Source organism: Palaemon carinicauda, chromosome 35 (assembly GCF_036898095.1).
Source record: "Palaemon carinicauda isolate YSFRI2023 chromosome 35, ASM3689809v2, whole genome shotgun sequence".
Classification (NCBI taxonomy): domain Eukaryota; kingdom Metazoa; phylum Arthropoda; class Malacostraca; order Decapoda; family Palaemonidae; genus Palaemon; species Palaemon carinicauda.
The window spans coordinates 12,668,540-12,690,733 of NC_090759.1; the positions used below are offsets into that span (position 1 = coordinate 12,668,540).

Below are 22,194 nucleotides of genomic sequence, written 5' to 3' on the forward strand. Positions count from 1 at the left end.
TAGAGTGGGAGACATCAGCAGATAGACCATGAAGTTCGCTGACTCTCTTGGCCGAAGCCAGAGCGAGCAGGAACACCGTCTTCCACGTGAGGTGGCGATCGGAGGCCTGGCGTAGTGGTTCATAGGGGAAGCCCTTCAGAGACCTGAGGACCCGAACCACATTCCAAGGGGGAGGTCTTAGTTCTGCCTGGGGACAAGTAAGCTCGTAAATGCATATGAGCAAAGAAAGTTCCAACGAGGAGGAAATATCGACTCCTTTCAGTCTAAAGGCGAGACTCAAGGCTGAGCGGTACCCTTTGACTGCCGAGACCGAGAGAAGCATTTCTTCCCGAAGGTATACAAGAAACTCTACTATAGTTGGAACAGAGGCATCGAGGGGAGAGATACCCCCTTCCACGACACCAACCACAGAAAACTGACCACTTCGCCCGGTGGACTGCCTCTGTGGATCTCCTGAGGTGTCCAGCCATTCTTTTCGCAACCGGTTGCGAAAAGCCTCTCTATGTGAGAAGGTGCTGGATAGTCTTCAGGCGTGAAGTCGAAGCGAGGCTACGGCTTTGTGGAAGATGTTGGCATGTGGTTGTTTGAGGAGGTCGTGCTGTGGAGGAAGCTCCCTCTGGATCTCTGTGAGGAGATGCAGAAGGTCCGGGAGCCATTCTGCGTGATGCCATAGCGGAGCTATGAGGGTCATTTGCAAGTCGTTGCTTGCTCGTACCTGGTTGAGGACTTTTCTCATCAGACAGAACGGGGGAAACACATAAGCGTCCAGGTTTATCCACCGTTGTTGGAAAGCATCTTGCCAAAGAGCTTGGGGATCTGGAACTGGGGAACAGTACAATGGGAGCCTGAAATTCAGGGCCATTGCGAACAGATCCACAGTCGGGGAACCCCACAAAGTCAGGACTTTGTTGGCTATCAGAGGATTCAAAGACCACTCGGCTTGTCTGCTAGCACATTCCGCTTGCCCGGAATGAAGCGAGCCGATAGAGTCACCGAGTTGTCCTCTGCCCATCCGAGTATCTCTACTGCAAGATGGCACAGCTGCTGCGAAAAGGTACCGCTCTGTTTGCTTAGATAAGCTACTACCGTGGTGTTGTCGCTCATCAGCACCACGGAGTGCCCCGCCAGGACCTGGTGGAACGCTTTGAGGGCCAGAAAGGCTGCCCTCATCTCCAAGAGATTTATGTGCTGGTACCTTTCTGATTCGGACAATTGGCCAGAGATGTAATGGTGCAGCACGTGAGCCCCCACCCTTCTTTTGATGCATCCGAAAAAAGCATCAATTCCGGGGGAGAGACGAGAAGATCGACCCCTTTGCAAAGGTTCGGCTCCGCCAGCCACCCCCTGAGGTCTGACTGTTCCTCTAGCCCTATGTGGACTAGGAGATCCAGGGAATCGGAGTGTTGGTTCCACTAGGATTTTAGTCGCCACTGGAGGGATCTCATCCTGTGGCAACTGTTGGGGACCAGTCGGGTCAGGGAAAAGAGGTGACCGAGAAAGCAAAGCCAATACTGCACCAGGAGCTCTTTTTGACTGAGGAAGACCTGAGCTATCTCCCTCAGTTTCTGGATCCTTTCGTCTGATGGAAACGCTTTGTGCCTTAGGGTGTCTAATCGCATGCCTAGATATATCAGTTCTTGAGAGGGGAGCAGTTGAGACTTCTCGAGGTTTACCACGATCCCCAGATCCTGGCAAAACCTTAGAAGCTCGTCTCGGTGGCGGAGAAGGGCCGCCTCCGAGTCTGCCAGAATCAGCCAGTCGTCCAAGTATCTTAGGAGACGGATGCCGACTCTATGAGCCCAAGATGATACTAGGGGGAATACTCTTGTGAATACCTGGGGTACTGTGGAAAGACCGAAACACAGTACCCTGAACTGGTAATGCTTCCGATTGAACATGAATCTCAGATACTTCCTGGAAGACGGGTGAATTGGGATCTGGTAGTATGCGTCCTTCAGATCTAGAGTGCACATGAAGTCCTGGGGTCTTATCGCTTTTCTGACTGTGTCGGCCGTCTCCATCCTGAAAGGTGTCTGTTCGACAAACCTGTTCAGGGCCGAGAGGTCGATGACTGGTCTCCAGCCTCCAGACGCCTTTTTGACAAGAAAGAGTCGACTGTAGAAGCCTGGGGACCCGTCGAGGACCTCCTGGAGAGCGTCCTTCTCCAACATGGACTGGACTTCTGCCCTAAGGGCCAACTCCTGTGCTGACCCTTCGCACAGGAGTTCAATGGAATCGGCACTCGAGTCAGTGGAGGGAGAGAGAGCGTGAACGGGATACGATACCCTGAACGAATCATCTCGACCGTCCAGGGTTCGGCCCCGTGGTGAAGCCACCTCTGCCTGCGGCTTTACAGGCATCCCCCCACAGGTGGGCAAATGAGAGGATTGCCTGTCTTACATTGGGACCGGCCTCGGCCAGATCCCTTCTTACCCTTTCCTCCACGAAGGACTTTTTGCTGTGAAAGGCCTGCTTTGCACCCTTATTACCCTGCTGTTTTGGGTCTCTAGCCCTTTTCGGCTGCGAGTTCTGCTGTGCTTTCCGCTGTGGCTGAGAGGGGTAAGGTCTAGCTGTTAAGACCTTTTGGATGGGGGAGTCCTGACTGGACTTCCTCTACCTTTCTGCCACCCGCTCGACATCCTCGGGATGGAACAAAAAATTGCCATCGAAAGGAGCATTTCTCAGTCTCACTACTTCGGCCTGAGGGAGATGTCTATAGAACTTGCTTATGACGGCATCTCTCCTCTTCAGGATAGTGTTGGGCTAAAGGTTCACTACCTGATGGGAGAGGAACTCGATGGCCCGAGTGCCAGGCAATAGGAGAGTCTCCAAAGTCTTCCTGGAGGACTCCCGAGACAGGTTCTTTAGACCGCATCAGTTGTCCTAAGGATCCTAACCAGAAATCCAGCCACGAAGTAGCCTGCATGGCGTACTTCGCCACCTTCTCCTGGTTTAGGATTTCAGAGGCCGAAAAGTTTCTCGAAGGAGGTGGCCTTCGAGAGTGCCTCTATAGAGTGTTCGAGAGGCAGCGTTGGAAGAGATTTCCCGAGAATCTCGTAGTACCTCCTCTGAAACACATACGGAGGAGGTAGGAGCTTGGAGGACGAGTTGGAGCGGAGAGAAGAGGTGGACCCAGTTGCCTGGGACACTGCCTTCTGTTTGGCACTCTTCAACCCCTTGACCAGGGCAAAGATGCACTGGTCCTATGAGGTTTCTGAGTGCCATAGAACTGGTCAAGGACTGTTTCTTTTCCATCTAGAGGGTCTGCCGAAGGATCTGGAAGACCATTGATGGAACGGATGCAGGCTAGGACCTGCCAGAAGGCGTGTTCCAACTCCTTCCTCTCATCCTCTGTAAGCTTAGGGCTAGCGGCTGCTGGCAGAACGTCGTCCTCGAGATCGCTCTGCCCTTCCACGTCCGAGCTCTCATCCATAGGAGCCCAGAGTGGGTCGATGTTGTCAACTGTATAGACTGGGGATAGGGAGACTACCGGGGAGGTGCTCGCTTCCGGCTGCCTGGGAGGCAGTGAGGAAGGGAGGCAGTGAGGAAGGAAACCTGGCCGAGGATTTGGGGATGGTGAACAAATCCTTCGGTTCCCTCCCATGAGGCCGAAGGTCCTCTGTCCCCAAAGGCCTAGAGGACTCCGTCGGCTTATGGGTGGAATGCAAGTCCGTTGCCGTACGGAGTGAATCCCGTCCAGTCGCAGGTCGTGCCTCCTTAGACACTATCTCGACCGGTAAAGGACGGAAGGAGTCTCCATAGGAAGTAACTCTATCCTCCTTGGGGGGTGAAGGACTAATCCTTTTCCCCTTTGACCCTGAGGTTGATGCCTAATCTCCTCCAGAGTCTAGAGGTCTTTTGCGAGGGGATGACCATCTCCCCTTGCCAGAAGGACCCGCCTGTGGGGATCTTCCGAACTCCTCCTAGGATCCGAGGGAGGAGAGGACCCTGGGAAGAGAGGAGGCGATAAGGGAATCCTAGGTGTGTCACCTAAGGACTGGGAGCGGGGAACGACTCCTTTCATGGCTTGGCGCACTACATTGAATAAGGTGCTAAGCCACGGGGGGTCACGGGCTCCTGAGGAACTAAGGGGGAGGTTCTTAGGAAAGAACTGCTCCCTGGGTTTAGGAACCTGGGAAGGTTTCTTAACCCTCTTGTCTGATGGAGGCTTCCCTACAGGCAAGATTGGCACAGGCCTACCCTTAGGGATAGGGTCTGGGCTTGGTCGCGCAAGCGACTGTTGTCTCTGTTGAGGCCTAAGGGGCTCAAGAGACTGATTGTGAGCGCCAAGATGGTCGTGTGCTCTTGCCCCGAACTGTTGGTAGGCGGAAGGGTGCTCGTGTGCGCACCCTTCCCGATGATGTGCACCTTTTTTGCACCTGGCGCGCATAAGGTTGCTCGCGCGCATAGCGCGCAGTGTGTTATTCGCGCGCATGGCGAGTAACAGGATGTTCACGCATATGGCGCGCCATAGGATGAACCCGCGCGCCATGTTCGCCATTTTGAGACTGTCGTGCGCGCCAATTTGGCCGTGAGCGCCAATTTGGCCGTGCTCGCCAATTTGGCCGTGCTCGCCAATTTGCCCGTGCGCGCCAATTTGCCCGTGCGCGCCAATTTGCCCGTGCGCGCCAATTTGCCCGTGCGCGCCAATTTGCCCGTGCGCGCAAACTTGGTCGTGCATACGAGAGCTCTCAGGTTGGTGAGAGAACTCACTGCTACGCTCAACCGAAGGTTCACGATAGCCTATGTTGTGTGAGCGCGAACGATGAAAACAACGAGAGTTTGAAAACTCTCTATCATAAAAAGAATGACTCTGGTCACAAGAACCCAAAAGTTCAGCGTGAACTGTGTTGCGCGAACCCGAAGGATCAACACAACGAGAAACCGGAGTTTCTCTGTCACGATACACCGAGGTGTTAGCGCGACTAAAGTTACGAGAGTCCAAGGGTTTAGCGTAACTCAGGTTACGAGACCCCGAAGGGTCAATGTAACGAGGAATCGAGGTTCCTCTGTCACGAGATCCCAAAGGATCAACGTGACTGACGGTACGAGAACCCGGAGGTTCAACGTTACCGTCGTTACGAGAGCCCGAGGGTTCAGCGTAACTGCTTTCAAGTCGTGAGAGCCCGAAGGTTCAGCACGACGGAGACCCGAAGGACTCCTGCTGTCATGAGAACCCGCAGGATCAACATGATGAGAGCCCGAAGGCTCATGATCACGCCAGCCCAAAGGGTGATTGTCACGAGACCCCAAAGGGTGATGTCTCGAGACCCCAAAGGGTGAACGTGAGGAGAACCAGCAGGTTCAAAAAGACGTCTCCTCAGCCCGAGGTGGAGAATGTCCGGGGTGGAAAGGGGTTACCCATCTCTCCACTCTACGAACCTCCGGAGAGGAACGTTCAACAGACTCCGACCGAGGGGGAGACAATGTCTACAAATAATTCCTCCGCAGGGGAGGAGAATTCGCCCGAAAGAGAACTACGCTTATAACAAGGTTCTCTTTCCGCCCCTGGAGGAGAACCTAAAGCGTAAGGAGATTGCCGATGCACAGAGGCAATCTTCTCTTACGAATGAGAGATATGTTCCCCCGAAGGGATAGCTTGCCTTGGAGAGAGCCCTGCCACCGCCCATGGTGGGTTAGCTAAATCCTCGGCGTCGGAACCAGACTCTCAGCCTGACCGACGGGCAACAGCGCCTGCGCCCAGGAGAGGAGGATCGACCTCCGCAGAGGAAGGAGATGACCGCCTTCTCTCTGCTACCCTTTGGAGGAGTTCGAGGAGAACTTCCTTCGTAGGGGGACCATCGACGCCCAGCGATGGCCATAAAGACACAAGGTCTGGAAAAGAACAGGTGCTCCCTGGGGGAAGAGAAGGAGCCGACTTACTATCCCACAGGGTTGACCTGGAGTCACAAGCCCGGCGCTACTGCTCGACCGTGTACCGGAAGGGCCTGGTCGAGGATTAGCTTCGGGCAGAGATTTGGGCGTAGAGGAAGCAGAAACCCCCGATTTCTTCAATTTCGAGGAAGACCCCGAAAGCGAAGATTCGCGTTTAGACTTCTTCTTCTTCTTACGCGCAAACCTCTCCCACACTCGGAACAGGTGTTGTCCCGCGAACACTGAGTTCGCCGGCAAGCCGGGCATAAAGGGTGCGGGTCCACCTCCACGGACGACATGAAGGTGCCGCAGTGGTGGCCTTCAATGCCTGGACATGTCCGCAAGCGGGACAATAACCATACACACACTGATACACACAAAAGAAAAATAAAAAGTAATTAAGTCAAGGCAGTTTGTTTAACGAGCCAAAAGCAAAATTGGTTACTCAACCGACAGGTATGAGTGAGCAAGGTAGGTAGTCTACCCCCCCCCCCCCGCTAACTAGCAGATGGGGTAATTATTCCTCACTAAAATTCTCTTGGCTAGTTTTCAGCGTTGCCGAAAGTAATACCCTATATATAGCGAAGCTTTGTATCTGTGTCGGAACAAAGGAAACTTTAGGATTAAAAATGTCCTTCTACTAAATCATAGTTAATATATCACATTCTAAAATAGTTGTCTTAAGAAAGTGAGAAATACTACAGGTATCCAATTACAATTTCTTATACCTTTAAAGAAAAAAGGTTGGTCATTCTCATTGCCTTACACTTTGTAAGGAGTACCAGCACAAAGTTTCACATGGTCAGTTCCTGATTCAAGGAACCTTATTTGCAGAGGATATAAATGAACACAATCATTTTAGGGATTCTGGATATTCCTTTGTACAATATATGAATATGAAAATATATCAAGAGAAGTTCTTTGATAACTAAAGACCAGAAAATGATATTTTAATTATAAAATAAATTTTTGAATATACTTACCCGGTGAATATATAATAGCTGCTGCTCCGGCGGCTCGACAGAAAAACACAAAAACTCGCGAGCGATCGCTATGAAGGTTGCGGGTGTGCCCACCAGCGCCAACTATCGGCCAGATACCGCATATGCATGTAAACAAGCCTCAATTCTTCTCATCCTGCTAGGTCTCTATCGGGGAGGAAGGGGGGGCCTTTAATATGTTATTTTTATTAGTAAAATAAATTTTTGAATATACTTACCCGATAATCATGTAGCTGTCAACTCCGTTGCCCGACAGAATTCTATGGAGGGATACGCCAGCTATCACAATACTAGAAGGGGGTGTATTTACCAGCGCCACCTGTGGCCAGGTACTCAAGTACTTCTTGTTGACACCTCCTCAATTATTCCTCGGTCCACTGGTTCTCTATGGGGAGGAAGGGAGGGTCGATTAAATCATGATTATCGGGTAAGTATATTCAAAAATTTATTTTACTAATAAAAATAACATTTTTCAATATTAAACTTACCCGATAATCATGTAGCTGATTCACACCCAGGGGGGTGGGTGAAAAACCAGTGTACAAGACTAAAGGATAGCTAAGTATCCCGTATTTCATATAATCAGTTATCCACAATAACAATGAAATAATAAGTACCTGGTAAGGAAGTCGACTTGAACCGTTACTCTGCCTTTAATAAGATCGTCTTCCTTACTGAGCGCAGCGTTCCTCTTGGGAGGCTGAATCAACTCAAAGGTGCTAAAGTATACAGGGCTGCAACCCATACTAAAGGACCTCATCACAACCTTTAACCTCGGCGCTTCTCAAGAAAGAATTGACCACCCGCCAAATCAACAAGGATGTGGAAGGCTTCTTAGCCGACCGTACAACCCATAAAAAGTATTCAAGAGAAAGGTTAAAAGGTTATGGGATTATGGGAATGTAGTGGCTGAGCCCTCGCCTACTACTGCATTCGTTGCTACGAATGATCCCAGGGTGTAGCAGTACTCGTAAAGAGACTGGACATCTTTGAGATAGAATGATGCGAACACTGACTTGCTTCTCCAATAGGTTGCATCCATAACACTCTGCAGAGAATGGTTCTGTTTGAAGGCCACTGAAGTAGCCACAGCTCCCACTTCATGTGTCCTTACCTTCAGCAAAGCAAGGTCTTCTTCCTTCAGATGAGAATGTGTTTCTCTAATCAGAAGCCTGAATAGTAAGAAACTAAGTTCTTAGAACTTGGAAAAGAAGGTTTCTTGATAGCACACTATAAGGCTTCTGATTGTCCTTGTAAAGGTTAAGACCTTTTTAGATAGTACCTAAGAGCTCTAACTGGGCAAAGTACTCTCTTCAGATCATTCCCCACCAAGTTGGACAGGCTTGGGATCTCGAACGACTTAGGCCAAGGACGTGAAGGAAGCTCGTTTAGCAAAAACCGAGCTGCAAGGAACATGTAGCCGTTTCAGATGTGAAAACAATGATCCTGCTGAAGGCGTGGATCTCACTTACTCTTTTAGCTGTTGTCAAGCACACGAGGAAAAGAGTTTTTAATGTGAGGTCCTAAAAAGAGGCTGATTGGAGAGGTTCAAATCTTGATGACATAAGGAACCTTAGGACCACGTCTAGATTCCAGCCTGGAGTGGACAACCGACGTTCCTTTGAGGTCTCAAAAGACCTAGGGAGGTCCTGTAGATCTTTGATGGTGGAAAGATCCAAGCCTCTGTGGCGGAAAACCGCTGCCAACATACTTCTGTAACCCTTGATCGTAGGAGCTGAAAGGGATCTTACTTTCCTTAGATATAACAGGAAGTCAGCAATCTGGGTAACAGTGGTACTGGTTGAGGAAACTGCATTGGTCTTGTACCAGCTACGGAAGACTTCCCCTTGAGACTGATAGATTCTGAGAGTGGATGTTCTCCTTGCTTTGGCAATCGCTCTGGCTGCCTCCTTCGAAAAGCCCCTAGCTCTTGAGAGTCTTTCGAAAGTCTGAAGGCAGTCAGACGAAGAGCGTGGAGGATTGGGTGTACCTTCTTTACGTGAGGTAGACTTAGAAGGTTCACTCCTAGAGGAAGAGTCCTGGGAATGTCGACCAGCCATTGCAGTACCTCTAAGAACCATTCTCTCGCGGACCAGAGCGGAGCCAACCAACGTCAGCCGTGTCCCTTTGTGAGAGGAGAACTTCTGAAGTACCCTGTTGACAATCTTGAACGGCGGGAATGCATACAGGTCGAGATGGAACCAATCCAGCAGAAAAGCATCCACGTGAACTGCTGCTGGGTCTGGAATCGGAGAACAATACAACAGGAGTCTCTAGGTTATCGAGGTAGTGAACAGATCTATGGTTGGCTGACCCCACAGGGCCCAAAGTCTGTTGCAAACATTCTTGAGAAGGGTCCACTCTGTGGGGACGACCTGACCCTTCCGTCTGAGGTGATCTGCCATGACATTCATACCGCCCTGAATGAACCTCGTTACCAGTTAGCTTTCGATCTTAAGACCAGATGAGTAGGTCCCTTGCGATCTAGAACAACTTCCACGAAAGAGTCCCTCCCTGCTTGAAGATGTAAGCCAGGGCTGTGGTGTTGTCAGAGTCCACCTCCACCACTTTGTTAAGCTGGAGGGACTTGAAGTTTATCAAGGCCAGAATAACCGCCAACAACTTCTTGCAAATGATGTGAAGTGTCCTTTGCTCCTGATTCCATGTTCCCGAGCATTCTTGTCCGTCCAAAGTCGCACCCCAGCCCGTGTCTGATGCGTCCGAGAGGAGACGGCGGTCGTGTTTCTGAACAGCCAAAGGTAGACTTCCTTGAGAAGAAAGCTGTTCTTACACCACGCGAGAGAAGACCTCCTCTCTTCGGAAACAGGAACTGAGACCGTCTCTAGCGTCATGTCCTTTATCCAGTGAGCAGCTAGATGATACTGAAGGGGGGGGAGGTGGAGTCTCCCTAACACGATGAACAGGGCCAGCGATGAAAGTGTCCCTGTTAGACTTATCCACTACCTGACTGAGCATCGGTTCCTTCTCAGCATGCTCTGGATGCATTCTAGGGCTTGGAAGATCCTTGGGGCCGACGGAAAAGTCCGAAAAGCTCGACTCTGAAGATCCATACCCAAGGAGACAATGGTCTGGGATGGAACGAGCTGAGACTCCTCAAAATTGACCAGGAGGCCCAGTTCCTTGGTCAGATCCATAGTCCATTTGAAAATCTCCAGACAGCGACGACTTGTGGGAGCTCTTAAAAGCCAGTCGTCTGACGGAGCCGGACACAAGATCATGATACTGCTGCACAGTCTGTGAACTGTCAATCATGGGCAAGCGAGGAAGTACAGTGACAACCCGAATCTGTCTAGACTGTCTGGGTCGTACAGACAACTCCTTATCGGGTTGCTGAGGTTGCCGCACTGCGTCACAACAAGTCACTTCTGTTGGTTGCTGAACGTCTTCCCCGTGACACATTGACTCCGTAAACAAAAAATCCTCTAACAAGGACTAAGCTTGGACTGCATGTCATGCAACACAGCTCAAGGTCTATGGGAGCAGGTGTGGTAACAGACGGGATTAGCGACTGAAGTGGAACCATTACCTTCCCTGGAAGCATGTTATGCTTAAATAAAAGTCCATAAGAGGTTATGCAGCTAAAGGCTCCCTCCAAATGACAGAGTCCTCAAGGGAATATCAGAAGGAGGGAGAAAAGAACTTTCTCATCTACAGGGACCATATCCTAGAAAAGCTAAGTTCTCTCAGTGAGGGTTCACTGGTGCAAAAGCAGCAGACTAGAAGGCAACGTTATGAAACTGCTTGACAGTCTAGTGAGTTGGCAACAACCAAAGATGTGTGACTGAGAAGCATGCGGTAAGGTATGCAGAGCATGATGTATGCAGAGTATGCTGTCTGCAGAGCATGCTGTATGTAGAGCATGTTGTATGCAGAGCATGCTGAATGCAGAGCATGCTGTATGCAGAGCATGTTGTATGCAGAGCATGCTGAATGCAGAGCATGCTGTATGCAGAGCATGTTGTATGCAGAGCATGCTGTATGCAGAGCATGCTGTATGCAGAGCATGTAGAAAGCAGAGCCTGCTGTAAGCAGAGCCTGCTGTAAGGAAAGCAGAGCGTGTGCATGGCGTTTAACATTTCTCAGAAATTCCATGACCAGTGCTAGAGTGCTTTATGCATGCTTGCATGGGGTTTTAATATCAACATAATATTTACCTTACATTCATAACTCATGATTCATATTTTTGCCATATTTTGCGATCTTGTTAAAAATATATTGCAAGGAATACAAATATATTTTTATAAGAAATACAAATAACCTCCATTATCATATGGTTTGAAAATGGAGGTAAGGTATGCTGAACAGCAGAGTCAGAACGAGCTGGAACAACAATAGTTGTGGTTTCCTCTTCAAGACTCTGTTGAGGGAACACCTGAGGCTCAGTCTGCAAAGGCTGAATAAAAGACAAGCAGAAGGAAGGCGCATGGGTGGAGGAGGCTGACTCCTAGCATGAGTGGTTGAACCCAAGGGTTGCGCTTGCTGAGCGGTTGGCGGAAGCGGAGTAGCAAGTTCCAGTTCCTGTGGTGTGAGCGGAGCGCGATGAGGAAGAGGCTGCGTAGAACAAGGTAAATGTCTCGCAAGCTGAGGCTCCTGAGGCGCAAGGCTAAGGTGTTGTGGTGCTTGCCTTGTGGAGGGTTGAGCTCGCTGCAGCGAGAGCTGAGGAGACTGACTCATGGACGGGAGAGGTTGTTGTACCTCAACCGAGTGTTGCATCACTGGTGGAGCAGCAAGTGGAGGCGGAGGAAGAGAGGTATAATCCTCCTGATCCCATTGTAAAGGTTGCCTTAAGGAAGGCGGAGGCTGAACACCACTGGGAACAGCAAACTCAGCACGTGGCTCAACATCGTACGCCTGGCAGGTGGTACTGCGATCAGGCGGAGCGAGCGTAGGCGGAGGGAGTGTAGGCGGAGGCGGAGGCGCAACACTCTCAGCCCGACACTCACGCATCAAGTCCGAAAGCTGTGCTTGCATGGACTGTAGTAGAGTCCACAACATCGTACGCCTGGCAGGTGGTACTGCGATCAGGCGGAGCGAGCGTAGGCGGAGGGAGTGTAGGCGGAGGCGGAGGCGCAACACTCTCAGCCCGACACTCACGCATCAAGACCGAAAGTTGTGACTGCATGGACTGCAGTAGAGTCAACTTGGGGTCGGCAGACACTAAGGTCTGCTGAGGTAAAGCCTTAACAGCAGAGATCTGTTGCGGCAGAACCTTACTCCTCTTAGGCGGAGTGCATTCAACTGATGACTGAGGAGAGTCAGAGCTAACCCAATGACTGCATCCGGGTTGTTGAACTTTAACTTCGTACGTCTGGCATAGGTCTGGACTTTACGTTTAAGAGGTCTTGAGACCTGAGACCAGCGTTACTCTGCCTTTATTTTCTCCCCTAAATCTCTTCTGCAGACGAGCAAAATAAGGGCTCAATCGTCTGCGGGTGGGAGTGACGGTCTCGGTAAGACACGCCCACAACCACCGAGGATACTTCTGTGCGCCGATCAAGGCCTGCTGAACCCTTATGCCCTTCGACATTGCTTCTCCCCTGGGCTTGGGAGCTTGCAAGAGGTCCCGGACTGGGAGGACGACTGGCGCGCACAGAAGTACCCTCACGCACAACACTGACATACTTGCGCTAATCACTTATCACTTTGATTTCTGTTTGCACTTATTTCACTGAACTCGAAACTTTAAGTGGTTTGTACCTGAAACACGCAATTCTATCCTTTCTCAAAAGTTAGTAATTGCGAAAACAGAATTACAATGTAACAGAAAAATTTAATGAAAGATAATTCAGTGGCTGGAAAGAGACTACAGTAAACACTAGATCACTCTAGAAACGTTTAGTTTCTTCCCCTAAAGAGACTAGGGAGAAGAGCAAAAACGATAACGACGTTACTCGTACGCCTGGCAGGCTTGAATGAAACGTTTATCCTCCTCTTTCTCCCTCCGTCTCTATCTCTCTCTCTCTCTCTCTCTCTCTCTTGACTTAGAACCTGAGAGAAGAGCCCAATCATATATATCGTTAAAACATATTATTGTTAAAGGAAAAAACTGAAATATTCCCAAATTGAAAAGTTCCTTTATTAGGATCAAAACCATTAAGTTAAGAAAGAATGAACAAAACGCTAGACACGGTTACTCTTACTGCAACGTGAAACCGTGAACATTCTTTCTCTATCGTAACGATAGAGTGCAAGTTGAACGTTCTGAACGTCAAAAACTGCAGAGACAAAACAAAACGTTAGTTCAACTTTGAAAAAGTACGAGACTATCAAAAAAATTCTTTCAAACTCTGTGGCGGAAATAGCATAATATGTTAACAGGTAAAACCGAAATGACGGGCTCAATGTTAATTAACTTCGGTACCAAGAAAAGACCGCCTACTATTAGGAAGGTCGAATATAAACAAATATAAAAATTAATTTTAATAAGTTTATAATAAAAGGAAGTTAATCGAAGAGGCCTATAAGAGGCGGAGAGATATAAAATAAATCTATAACTTTTGTTAAGCAAAATTAAGAAAGAGAGTCTATACTCTCTTAGACACCAACACTTCCGTCTAAGGGAAGGGTCGGCCATTGAAAGGTGAACGAGAGTTCATACTCTCTTCGTCACCATAATTAATCAAATTAATTCCAAAAGCTAACTAAGCTAATATAGAAGTTTCCAGTAAAGCGACAGCCGAAATCAAAGAGAAATACTTCACCAAAGTCGTGAAAATACTCCAAGAACATAAGCGTATCCCAGAACGTCTTGCCGGAAGCACGACAGAGGAATAATTGAGGAGGTGTCAACAAGAAGTACTTGAGTACCTGGCCACAGGTGGCGCTGGTAAATACACCCCCTTCTAGTATTGTGATAGCTGGCGTATCCCTCCATAGAATTCTGTCGGGCAACGGAGTTGACAGCTACATGATTATCGGGTAAGTTTAATATTGAAAATTATATATTCACCGGGTAAGTATATTCAAAAATTTATTTTATAATTAAAATATCATTTTTAAATATTTAACTTAGCCGGTGAATATATAATAGCTGATTCACACCCATGGTGGTGGGTAGAGACCAGAGTTAATTAAGTTTACAGCGTATATGCTTAGAGTTTTTGACAGTTATAACATAACAAAACCCAAATATATAGGTACCTGGTAAGGAAGTTGACTTAGACGATTACTCTGCCTTGTTAGTCTGTCTTCCTCACGAAGCCCAGCGATCCTCTTAGGATGCTGAAAGACTCCCAGGAGCTGAAGTATCAAGGGCTGCAACCCATACAACAGGACCTCATCAAACCCCTAATCTGGGCGCTCTCAAGAAATGACTTTGACCACCCGCCAAATCAACCAGGATGCGAAAGGCTTCTTAGCCTTCCGTACAACCCAAAAACAAGATTAAAAACATTTCAAGAGACAGATTAAAAGGATATTGGAATTAAGGTAATGTAGTGGTAGAACCCTCACCCACTACTGCACTCGCTGCAACGAATGGACCCAGTGTGTAGCAGTCCTCGTAAAGAGTCTGGACATCTTTTAAGTAAAATGACGCGAATACCGACTTGCTTCTCCAAAAGGTCGCGTCCATAATACTTTGCAGAGATCTATTTTGCTTAAAGGCCACGGAAGTTGCTATAGCTCTTACTTCGTGCGTCTTAACCTTAAGCAAGCATCGGTCTTTCTCATTCAAGTGAGAATGAGCCTCTCGTATTAAAAATCTGATAAAATATGACAAAGCATTCTTTGACATAGGCAATGATGGTTTCTTAACTGAGCACCATAATGCCTCAGATCCACCTCGTAAGGACTTAGTACGGGCTAAGTAGAACTTAAGAGCTCTAACTGGACACAGCACTCTTTCAAGTTCGTTGCCTACGATCTCTGATAAGCAAGGTATATCAAAAGATTTAGGCCAAGGACGAGAAGGCAGTTCATTTTTGGCCAGGAAACCAAGTTGAAGTGAACATGTGGCTTTTTCTGTAGAAAAGCCGATGTTCTTACTGAAGGCATGAAGTTCACTGACCCTTTTAGCCGAAGCCAAGCACACTAGGAAAAGCGTCTAGAGGGTGAGATCCTTCAGGGAGGCTGAATGTAATGGCTCAAACCTGTCTGACATGAGGAACCTTAGGACCACGTCTAAGTTCCATCCAGGAGTAGCCAAACGACGTTCCTTAGAGGTCTCGAAAGACTTAAGGAGATCTTGGAGATCTTTATTGTTGGAAAGATCTAAGCCTCTATGACGAAAGACCGAAGCCAACATGCTCCTGTAGCCCTTAATCGTGGGAGCTGAGAGGGAGCGAACATTTCTCAGATGTAAAAGAAAATCTGCGATTTGGGCTACAGAGGTACTGGAAGAGGACACAGATGCTGACTTGCACCAGTCTCGAAAGACTTCCCACTTCGACTGGTATACTCTGATGGTAGAAGCTCTCCTCGCTCTTGCAATCGCACTGGCTGCCTCCTTCGAAAAGCCTCGAGCTCTTGAGAGTCTCTCGATAGTCTGAAGGCAGTCAGACGAAGAGCGGGGAGTCTTTGATGAACATTCTTTACGTGGGGCTGACGTAATAGATCTACCCTTAGAGGAAGACTTCTTGGAATGTCTACCAGCCATTGAAGTACCTCGGTGAACCACTCTCTCGCGGGCCAGAGGGGAGCAACCAACGTCAACCTTGTCCCTTCGTGAGAGGCGAACTTCTGCAGTACCTTGTTGCAATCTTGAATGGTGGGAATGCATATAAGTCCAGATGAGACCAATCCAGTAGAAACGCGTCTATGTGTATTGCTTCTGCATCTGGGACTGGTGAGCAATAGATTGGTAGCCTCTTGGTCATCGAGGTGGCAAAGAGGTCTATGGTGGGTTGACCCCAAGTCGCCCAAAGACTCTTGCACACGTCCTTGTGGAGGGTCCATTCCGTGGGTATCACCTGACCCCTCCGACTGAGACAGTCTGCCAAGACGTTCAAGTCCCCCTGGATAAATCTCGTTAACAGGGAGATGCCTCGATTTCTTGACCAAATGAGCAGGTCCCTTGCGATCTCGTACAGCGTGAGGGAGTGTGTGCCTCCTTGCTTGGAGATGTACGCCAAAGCTGTGGTATTGTCCGAGTTGACCTCTACCACTTTGTTTTGAAGGAGGCTTTCGAATTTCATCAAGGCCAAGTGGACTGCCAATAGCTCCTTGCCGTTGATGTACATGCTCTTCTGACTTGAGGTCCACAGACCTGAGCATTTCCGACCGTCCAGGGTCGCACCCCAACCCAAATCCGACGCGTCTGAGAACAACACGTGGTTTGGGTTCTTGACTGCTAGGGATAGTCCCTCTCTCAGGCTGATATTGCTGTTCCACCATTTCAGGCATGCCTTTACTGGTTCGGAGACCGGGATTGATACCGTCTCTAACGTCTTGTCCTTGTTTCAGTGAGAGGCTAGATGGAACTGGAGAGGCCGAAGGTGTAGTCTCCCTAGCGAGACAAACTGCTCCAGGGATGATAGAGTCCCTACGAGACTCATCCAATTCCTGACTGAACACCGTTCTCTCTTCAGCATTAGTTGGACTTTGAGCAGGGCTTGTTCTATTCGGGTGGCAGACGGAAAAGCCCGAAAAACTGGACTGCGAATCTCCATCCCTAAATATAGAATAGTCTGGGATGGGATCAGTTGGGACTTTTCTAGGTTGACCAAAAGTCCCAATTCCTTGGTCAGACCCAACGTCCAATGAAGATCCTGCAGACAGCGATGACTGGACGATGCCCTGAGAAGCCAGTCGTCCAAGTACAGGGAGGCTCGGATTCCCGATAAATGGAGGAATTTTGCCACATTCCTCATGAGTCTCGTAAACACGAGAGGAGCAGGACTGAGGCCAAAGCACAGGGCCCGAAACTGGTATACCACATTCCTGAAAACAAACCTCAGAAATGGTTGGGAATCCGGGTGTATAGGAATGTGGAAGTACGCATCTCGTAGGTCGAGAGAGACCATCCAGTCTCCCTCTCTGACCGCTGCTAAGACGGACTTCGTGGTCTCCATAGTGAACTTTGTTTTCGTAACAAAAACGTTGAGCGCACTGACGTCTAGCACCGGTCTCCAACCTCCTGTATGCTTTGGGACTAGGAAGAGACGGTTGTAAAACCCCGGTGATTGAAGGTCCGAGACTTTCACCACCGCTCCCTTCTCTAGCAACAGAGACACTTCTTGGTTTAGGGCTTGTCTCTTTGACTCCTCTCGATACCTGGGAGAGAGGTCTATGGGAGTTGTCACTAGAGGAGGTTTGCGTACAAACGGTATTTTGTACCCCTCTCTGAGCAACCGAACAGACTCTTGGTCTGCACCCCTCTTCTCCCAGGCCTGCCAGAAGCTCTTCAATCTGGCCCCTACCGCTGTCTGAGGCTGTGGGCAGTCAGACTCTGCCACGTGAGGACTTGGCTCCTCTCTTCTTACCTCTCTTTCCCTCGGCACGAGCGCTTCCCCTGCTGGGAGCTCTGCCACGAAAGGGCGGGATAAATCTGGATGCCGGAGTCTCGATCCTGGGTCTTACAGCAAAGGATGTAGAAGGAGCCCCTTTGCGTTCAGAGGACGCCATCAAGTCATGGGTGTCCTTCTGCACAAGCGAAGAAGCTATATCCTTAACCAGTTGTTGCGGAAACAAGGACGCTGATAAGGGAGCAAAGAGCAGTTCTGATCTCTGACAGGGAGTAACTCCTGCCGAAAGAAAAGAGCAAAGGGTTTCTCGCTTCTTTAAGACTCCCGACGTAAAGGTGGAGGCGAGCTCATTGGAGCCATCGCGGATGGCTTTATCCATACATGACATGATAAGTAAGGAAACATCTTGGTCGGCAGACGAGATTTTCCTACTTAAAGCTCCTAATGACCAGTCAAGAAAGTTAAATACAGTACTTCAAAGGCCCTGTATACGCCTTTAAGCAGATGGTCAAGGTCCGAGGAGGACCAACTAATCTTCGAGCGTCTCATGGCCAGGCGACGGGGAGAGTCTACGAGGCTTGAGAAGTCACCCTGGGCAGAGGCAGGGACTCCCAAGCCGAGAACTTCTCCCGTGTCATACCAGACGCTCGATCTAGATGCAAGCTTAGAAGGAGGGAAGGCAAAGGCCGTCTTCCCAAACTCCTCCTGGTATCCAACCAGTCGCCTAAAAGTCGTAAAGCCCTCTTGGAAGAGCGAGAAAGCACTAGCTTAGTAAAGGCTGGTTTGGTAGCAGGTAAGCCTAGAGCAAACTCAGACGGTGGCGAACGAGGAGCAACGGCAACAAAGTGATTGGGAAAAAGATCCTTGAAAATCAACATGATCTTCTTAAAGTCCATCGAAGGAGGAACCGTCTTAGGTTCGTCTACATCTGAAGGATGATCATCATGATGAGGATCAGCAACGTCCTCATCTGAAGGATCTTCGTCCGACAACTGCTGAGTAACAAGCAAAGGGGAGACCTGCCTTGGTGGCAATGCTTGACAAGCAGAGTCCACACGCACTGGTGCATCAGTAGCAGTCCAGGACGCTACGTCATGTAACTGCTTAACAGCCTGACTGTCAACAACAACAGGAGCGGGAGGACGCTCGACGTCAACTCGAGACTGCCTTGACTGCCTAGACTGAGCAGTCAAAACAACTCTTGACTGCGGTGCTTGACGCTCAGCGTCAAAACAAGTCAACTTCACTGGTTGGCGAACGTCCTGAACGTCAACAAGAGCATTAGGAAGCGGCTGAACGTCCACATGCGGCTGAAAGTCAACACGGGACTGCATCGAGTGAGGCTCTACAAAACGTGACTGACGTGACTTAGTAACGCCAACGTCAGCAGGACGAGCAAAGGCTCGTTTGGGCGGCTGACGGCCAGGATCTCGATCAGCTAAGCGGCGAGGATCATCGTGAACCTTTTCAGCAGAATAGTCCTCCATAAGAGAGGCGAGCTTAATCTGCATGTCTTGCAGTACAACCCATTTAGGATCAACGGGAATGGGTGCGGTAAGAGACGAGGGTAACGTCTGTGACTGCAAAACCTTGCCTACACCAAGACTCTCGGAGCCTGTGTTACGTTTCTGCTTAGGCGGCGAGCAGTCTTCCGATGACTGCATAGGGTCAGAGCTGTCCCAATGGCTACAACCAGGACACTGGACCTGTCCTGAAGGGACTGACTTTCGCTTTAAGGGCCTCGAAACCTTGCTCCACGGTTTCTTACGCGAAAAGCCTTCGGATGACGAGGAGAAAATCGTCTCGCTCGTCTTATGGTAGGGGCGGTCTTGATGAGACACGCCTGAAACCATAGAGGGAACGTCTGTTCGCTGATTAAAGCCTCTCGAACCCATAAGTCGTACGACATTACTTCTCCCTTGGGCTTGGGAGCTTGCAAGAGGTCTCGGACTAGGCGAACGACAGGCACGAACAGACGAACCCTCGGTCGCAACACTGATAACACTTTGCGCACTAATCACTTTCCCACGATTTTCCACTGTGGCACTCTGACACTTTAACTCTTTAACGTCAGCCATGAGTTGATTACGGTCTGTAGCTAACGACTCAACTCTTTCGCCCAAAGCATGAATGGCACGTAACATATCCCGCATTGATGGTTCCTGAGTGCTAGTAGAGGGTTCAGGCACAACTACTACAGGGGAAGGATTAGGTTCAGGGGCATGGGAGGAGGAAAATTCTAACGATCTAGAGGAACTTCTCCTCACCCTATCTCTCTCTAGCTTACGAGAATACTTGTCATATTCAAGCCAATCGAATTCCGAAAGGCCCACGCACTCCTCACACCGATCTCCTAATTGACAGGTTTTACCCCGACAATTAGAACACACAGTATGTGGGTCGAGAGAGGCCTTTGGAAGACGCTTATTGCAATCCCTAGCATTACACTTACGAAATCTAGGAATTGGAGAAGGGTCAGCCATTTTGAAAAAGTCAAAGAAAGTCCAAAAAACAATCTAAAGTCATCAACAATTAAATCTGTCCAAAAAAGAGTTCAAGAGTTTAAGTTGAAGATAAAACACCTGCACTGCGAAAGCTCAAACCAAAATGAAGTACTTCACCAAGTCTGTTGAAAAACTCCAGGTTAACAGCGAGTAATGGAATCAACTTGTCGATCAGACCGACAGAGAAGAATTGAGGCTTGTTTACATGCATATGCGGTATCTGGCCGATAGTTGGCGCTGGTGGGCACACCCGCAACCTTCATAGCGATCGCTCGCGAGTTTTTGTGTTTTTCTGTCGAGCCGCCGGAGCAGCAGCTATTATATATTCACCGGCTAAGTTAAATATTTAAAAATCTCTAATAATACAAGAACATTACTCTATTCAATTGGAGGATATGCAGCCATGTCAAGGATTATTATAATTGTTACACAATCGCCTGATTTTACTATATACCTGTACCTAAAATTGAAATTATTGTAACAATCAAATCAACATCACTCACGCTAATTTATAGATTAAGAGGACCATTGTGAATACTTTCTCAACTAACAATGCTGTCCCAAAAGTTTTTTTTTTTAATAAAAGGCATTCAATCAACAGTAAACTGAAACTCAAAAATTTAATGACTGGATAAACTAAATTTCTGACTCTGATTATCCATTACTTAATATTTGTTGTGGGTTGCATACTTTGAAGGGCTTATAACAAACCTCTAGACCCACTGAAAGATACAAATTTCTGTAATGGCATCGTAACTGATGACCATATTGCAAACAATTGTCCTATCACAGACTATACAGCTCAAATACACCGCATGATTTGATACCATCCATGTAAATGGAAGTAATGTGGGCCTTCGTTTCTCATGTTCTACTGTATATTGTTTGTAGTGTTATGCATTATTTTTTGGAGAAACAGACAACCATAACTATGGACAAGCAATTCAAACCTGCCTGCCTTGTAAGTTGATTCCCTAAAAATCCTTGTTTCCATTTAATCTGGTCATTTCAAGAGTAACAAATAACCAACATCTGAATCACCAGATAATTTTTCTAATCGAATCTTACAAGTTTAAACACTTTCTCCTACCAGCATATCAAATTCATAAAACAGCTGTTTTTATTGGGTAAGTAAAACTAAAGGATTCATACTAACAATTAGGGTTGGATAACCTTGCACACCGTGTTCGTCAGCCAAAGCTTTCTCTTCTGGACCATCAACTTTAGCTAAAACGATGTTGTGAGAAAGAAGACTCTGTGCAGCTCCTTCAAATTCTGGTTCCAGCTGAAATTATGGAAAATTAGTGTCAAACAAAACAACACAACTTTATCTAACTTAAGTGCTTCTGGAGTCTCTCGGTAAAATATTTTGTCTTTCTTTTGATGATTAACAGTCGATGAAAAAAACTTTCAATAGTGCATCTGAAGCCTGTGGTTAGATGAGGAATTTTAACTGTTCCTTTTGATGAAAAAAACTTTCAAAAGCTATGATTCTCCTTAAACTGGCATCAGAGGCATTGAGGAATCACTGCCTCTATTATACCAAGGACTCTAGACACCTTTAATAACAACAGGAACAAAATTTATTTTCATACTGAGGATGCATTTTATCAAACATTAATGGTGCAACTTTTGGAAACAGTAAATTACTATAGAAAGTCTTCTATACAAGAATGATCAAAGGTAAGAATCTGTCAGCAATAAATGAAAATAAAATTCAAATAAGTGATAAAGCCAGTTCAAATCAAATCTCTTTAAAAATATTCCATCATGTACGAATAGCACGTAAAAATTTTTTATGCATAAGTAAGCCAGTTCAGTAGCAAACCTGAGTTTGGGTAAGGGTGGGATAATAAGCTTGATACCTTGGCTAATGATGGTAGGTTAGATTTAATAACTTTTCAAATCAAGAATGTACTCTGGAAACAACTTTTTTTTTATGAAGGAACTTGTAGTATTAAATTTCTCAAGACTTTCATGATAAAGGTAATCCATTACTGTATGTTATGAAAAGTTAAGTTTTACTTTAGATATATAAAAAAAATGTCCACATTAAACAAAAGAACACATTATGATCATGGGGAAAAATTTTAGTGCTTTTGTATTGAACAGCAGCACAGTACTGAAAAAACAAAAAATTAGCTAACTTGCCAAATTATCTTCAATATTGCACGCTAAATCATTCTACAGTCTAACTATAAAAAAAAAGGGGGACTTACTGCTTTACAATGCCGGCACCAGGGAGCATAAAACTCTACTAACATAAGGTTATTAGATTTTATTGTCTTAGTGAAGTTAGTCGATGTCAATACCAAAACAGCAGATGGAGGAGGTTTATAGTTGGGATCTGAATGCATGCGCATGTACTCCACAATTGCTGCAAAAGAATAA

At 47.6% G+C, this 22,194-nt stretch overlaps 1 protein-coding gene across 1 annotated transcript in view; it reads right to left on the reverse strand.

Moving 5' to 3' along the window:
* Nucleotides 1–22,194, reverse strand: part of LOC137627622 (protein disulfide-isomerase A4-like) — an 83,254-nt gene that overhangs the window by 34,700 nt on the left and 26,360 nt on the right. Inside the window, exons 4-5 of the mRNA XM_068358719.1 lie at nucleotides 22,023–22,180; nucleotides 20,960–21,088 (exon numbers count right to left, since the gene is read on the reverse strand). Coding sequence (XP_068214820.1) covers nucleotides 20,960–21,088; nucleotides 22,023–22,180 — 287 coding nt within the window. The remainder of the gene's footprint in view (nucleotides 1–20,959; nucleotides 21,089–22,022; nucleotides 22,181–22,194) is intronic.